This window comes from Daucus carota, chromosome 8 (genome assembly GCF_001625215.2).
Source record: "Daucus carota subsp. sativus chromosome 8, DH1 v3.0, whole genome shotgun sequence".
NCBI classification, from domain to species: Eukaryota; Viridiplantae; Streptophyta; class Magnoliopsida; order Apiales; family Apiaceae; genus Daucus; species Daucus carota.
Genome location: NC_030388.2, coordinates 14,737,263 through 14,742,406, shown reverse-complemented (window position 1 = coordinate 14,742,406; position 5,144 = coordinate 14,737,263). Strand labels below are relative to the sequence as shown.

General features: G+C 31.7%; 1 protein-coding gene across 1 annotated transcript; it reads right to left on the bottom strand.

Moving 5' to 3' along the window:
• Nucleotides 1-3,416: 3,416 nt before the first annotated feature.
• LOC108203870 (agamous-like MADS-box protein AGL62) lies at nucleotides 3,417-3,779 on the bottom strand. Its single transcript, XM_017373073.2, has one exon. It carries the CDS (start codon nucleotides 3,777-3,779, stop codon nucleotides 3,417-3,419), a length of 363 nt encoding a protein of 120 aa, XP_017228562.2.
• Nucleotides 3,780-5,144: the final 1,365 nt, after the last annotated feature.

Here is a 5,144-nt window from a genome sequence, read left to right as displayed (position 1 = left end):
ATTGGAGCGTAGAAATAGGTGTTTTGATAATAGTAGGAGTCAGTTCTGGTAGTTCCTGATTTATAGCTTGTATTTGTTTTTAGTTTAAATAACTCTGGACGTTGCATGAATAAGATAAGTAGTTCAGTTGACATCCTTCCATTTATACACATACAGGTGTGCGTGTGTACGTGTATTAGTGCTTCATCTATCACATGTAAAGAGTTTGGTTATTATTTTGATATACGAAAATCCTTTAAACCAAATCAAACATGTTGTAGTGTATTATTTTCTTTATGTGCAAGAGTTGCTCACCTTTTCTCACCATTACTAATTTTCACAGTTATTGTCCAGTGATAAAGTCATCAATTTATATGATATGAGAGAAGATTTGATAACCTAATTTTTCACATAACCTTTTACAATGTGAGATATCAAGTTGTCTAAAGGTTTGTTATGTGTGTTGTGTATGACTATCTAGGTGTGTAGGGCCTTGTTCCATGCACTAGTTTATTTTCAATTTGCACTCATGTCTTCAAATAAGTATCATTTCAACATATGAAAAATTTCTATTTTAGCACATCTCTTGCCGGCCATTATTGATAAATGTGTAAAAGATATATGTGGCGTTGACGATTAGAGGTCTATGAGAAATATCTTCTATCTAGCATGCAAAAGGTCATTTAATATACGACTCTCTACAAAAAGAAAGTTGAGATTTGTTGTTCCGACAAATATGAAGAGTGTCACATATGTAGTGGAAGGTACTCTAATGGGATTGTTTTAACAATATAGTAATGGCTTGGAACCACAACGAATATATAAAGTACATGTAAAAGAAATATGTAAACATAGCTTGAAACAATATAGAATGAAAGTAAGTGATTTTCTTATTAAATAGTCTCGAGGAAGAAGTAAAATCTATAAATTATGTTGTCGAGTGTTTGAGAGTCGATCAAATATTCGATCTTTGAATTGCTATCAAGGTCAATAAGAAAAGTCAAAGTTGTTTTACTTCCTAAAATGGGTACACCACATGCATGAAGCTTAAAGGATGAAATTTTTAATGATGAACAGATTTTCCTTTTCTTTATTTTCCAACTACATATCACATTCATTGCTGAAAAATAAGAATACCAAGCAATCTTCAACTATAATTTTTCGTCAACTCATTCGAAAAAGATAAACAATCTTTTGTTATGCACTAAACCCTCATATCATTCAAACTCATTAGAAATCCCTAATTGGACTTCACCAAACACATATATTATACCCACGTTGTACTTTGAAGATAGTTAGAACATTAGGGAATTTGTAGATTAAGCAATTGAAGACTGTAATTTGTTTGGAGCGGGGAGAAGACAAGAGTTGGTCCATGAATTCGTGCCACATGATATATATGGATGAATGATCATGAGATAAATTTGATGTGATGGTTGAGGTCACTCATGGAGTAAAACTTAATTTCAAAAATAAAAGTAAATAAATTTACTCAAAGTATGTTAATTATCATAGCGCTTTCACCAAGGCTACAAGTATGATTAATTCAAAAAATTATATAATATTACGTAATAAGTTAGCTAGCATTTTGTTCATATTACCACTATCAAAGTGTATATATATATATATATATATATATATATATATATATAAATACGGTTTTTCTCGTGTGTGCCCATGGGCACACACTAAGCACAAAATTTGATAGTTTTTTTATGTTTTGATTGGCTTACACTTCTTTAATAATGATGGCCCCCCTGCATTCACACCAACCACACCAATGAAAACACATCAAATTTATGAGTTTCCGTGCTTAGCATGTGCCCATGGGCACACACTAGACAAACCCATATAAATAAAGTACGAAACTTACTTCGATTGACTTAAGTTCGTTCGCTCCATCGAACTAATTTCCACTTAAATGCACTCAATTTAAAACACTATAAAGATAATACTTTCTTTACCTAAATTTTTTTATTATAGTGGGTAGTAGCTTATATATGGTTTTTTTTTAAGATAACTATAGAAATGGTATTTTATAAAACGCTCTACAAGCAAGGTATTCATATCTTAAGTTTGCACTAATGTGCAATGCAGAGAGGGTGGGAGGAGGTTGTTGGAAAAATTAATGAGGGACTCAAATTGACTAATGTTAGTTTTCTATTTTAATTATGATTTTATACGAACACAATATATACAAAGATATATATAGGATACAAATCAAGGATGTGCGAAATTTCAAATATACGCATCTATTCCTCTCAAAAGATGAGATATCTTATTTTGTTGGTTGACATATTTGGGGGCACCAACTTTGTGCATTTAAATTTCACCAGTTTTGAGTTTTATGGTCGAAGGGTTTTAGCCATTAGATGAATTCCATGCCAAACTCAAAAAAATTAGTGTAACAGACTTATTAGTTTGACGAAATAGGACTGCACTGCTTTCTCACTCTGACTCTGGCAGGAGATAATCACCTGTATTACCACCGAGATGCGGCCCACACACTGACCAAGGAACTTTCAGTAGTGAATAACCATCCTATGATTATAAGGTTGCAAAAAATATATACTTAATATGTAAAATTTACTAATTCCATTCTCAAACAGAGAACAAAGTTCTCCCCTGGTTCCGGGAAAAATATTTAAAGCCATTTAAGATTTTCAATTATTCGACTATATACAAATCTGAACTGTTTTATCACTCGAATATTACTCTAGGGTCTATCAAGAGACCATGACCAGTCGATATCCAAAAGATTGTACATAGATGGTTTTCTATGTGGCCCCGCAAAGATGAAGATTTCTACCGCCCCTCGCACATTCTTTTCTCTTCTTCTATATATAATAAAGAAATTAACATTCTGTAAAGTGACACTTATACTAAACATCAATATATAAAGAGTATAAGAACTAACAACTTTTAGCAACTGAATAAATTAAATGATAATATTATGAAACCAAAATAGAGAAAACAACATATTAAAATCTTTTATTCATCATGATATCAAGAAAGAAATGATTAAATAAGTAGCACAAACCAAGACAAAAAGCATGATAGATAGCTTGGTTTTCTTATTGTACAAACATATATAAAATGTTTTAACAAAAGACCACTTACGACAAGTTCTTATAATTCAGCTCCTTTATGCCTCACACCCCTAGTTGGGTTCCCTAATTTTGGTACACAATTGGATGTCCACATCCGTGCCCGAGATTAAATCCATTTGGTGTCATTGAAAGTCCAGTGCTGGTGCTACACCCATCTAGTGCTAGTGTGTGTTCCATCATCACAAGATTCTGAGCGTGTGTTGCGATGCTTCTCTTGAGGTCCTCCATACCAGTTTTCAACATATCAAGTTGTTCAAATCGAAGATCATCAATCAGAGCCTCCCACGAGAACATTTCTTGTCGTTGCTTCTTCAATTTTATGAGCTCCTACCCTTGTTTCTTCTGCTCTTCCGAATATATAAGCAACTCAGAGAGTTCCTTGTTGAGTAGACGAACCCTTGCACTGCGAAGAGTCTGTACAAGTTGAAGGGTGGTTGAATTCATTGTACTCGGGTCCTGAGCATTGAGGAACTTTTCAAGGATTTGTTCAACATTCGGATATCCAAATGAGAAAACTTTTTTCCCAGGAGAGAAGATGATGATTGCAATCTCTACACCACATAGGGTGCTAAGCTCACTCGCTTTCTGGAATAACCCACAACGCCTCTTGGAGAATGTAACCCTGAGATTACTTTCCTTGCTCATTTTTGCCATAACAATCTTTTGGCGACCCTTGGTCTTTGTTGCCATGTTTCTCTATCCTCAGTTGATAGAATGAAATACAACAGGAGATTATAAAGGGATGCTACCCCTTGGGTACCTTCACTATTGGAAAAAGCGAGGAAATATTGGTATCTGAATATTACATTCTATTAGCATTTAAAAACTTGCATTGCCAGACCATATGGTAATCTTTCAAATGGAAAAAACATAATTAATTTGTGGAATTTTCTTGTAACATTAGTATTTATTAGGGATCTTATATTCCTCTTTTTTGTGCCATGACATTCTTACTGTTGTTTTGATAATACAAGGAGAATAAATGACTTCTATTTCCAAAACAGGCCACACTTATAATTCCTTTTTGGCTTATTTTTATTAAAACTAAAAAACATATGATTGGTCTACTTGCTTAAAGTGTTTATATATTTGTAGGAAAAGTCAATTTGAACATCAATAAAAACTATACAAAACCCAAAATCTATCATATATTCCTAACATCAGGCACCAAACTTCATTTGTCACGATGGGTAAAGTCTTACTTTTCGGAAAAAAACTAAATGGTATATTTTAGTTTATTATTTTTTGCAAATCTAAAATCTATTTGAATATATTGATTAATATATTTACCGATATTATAAAAGGCATATTTCATCACCATTTATTATTAATATTTTTAATTTTGTTCAAGTACTGGGAATATTGGTCCAAAATGACACACCATAATTCTGAACTACAAACTTATATATAATTTTATTAAATTACTTTTAGTTTTAAAAATTGTTGAAATATTTAACTTACGTAAGAATATGTTATTCATCTCATGGAAATAGTTTTTATTTTTTCTTCTTTTGTGTCCGGGTTTATTTTTAAAATATTATACTTAAAGGTCCATGGTAAATATTAGTGTCACAAATACACTTATCTAACATAGTGAAAAAATTAATTTTTATAACATGCACGATTTTATTGTTAGAGATTTTTTTGTAAAACAATTAAAAATCTACATATCAAATAATGGACTTTATTTATAAAGTTATGCTCAGAAAGTAATCTACATATATGGTAAGGCTGACAATTTCGGGTTTGGAGTCCAGTTGACAGTCGCGGGTCAAAAATTTAACCCAACCCAAACCCGACCCGAAATTTTAATGAATTAGAAAACCCCACCCGAGCCCGACCCGCACTACCCGCGGGTAACCCGAACCCGACCCGAAAATTAATATTTATTAATAAATATATTTTTTAAATAATAAATAAATATTATTTTACTTCAAATAAATTAATTTTTATTAAATTTAACTGATAAATATTATAAAAATAATATAAATAATATATATGTATATAATATTTATATTATATATTAACTTCGAGTCAATTTCGGATAACCCGAAT

Excerpts from the sequence above, each read along its gene's own strand:
- LOC108203870 (XM_017373073.2), bottom strand. The coding sequence starts at position 3,779 with ATGGCAACAAAGACCAAGGGTCGCCAAAAGATTGTTATGGCAAAAATG.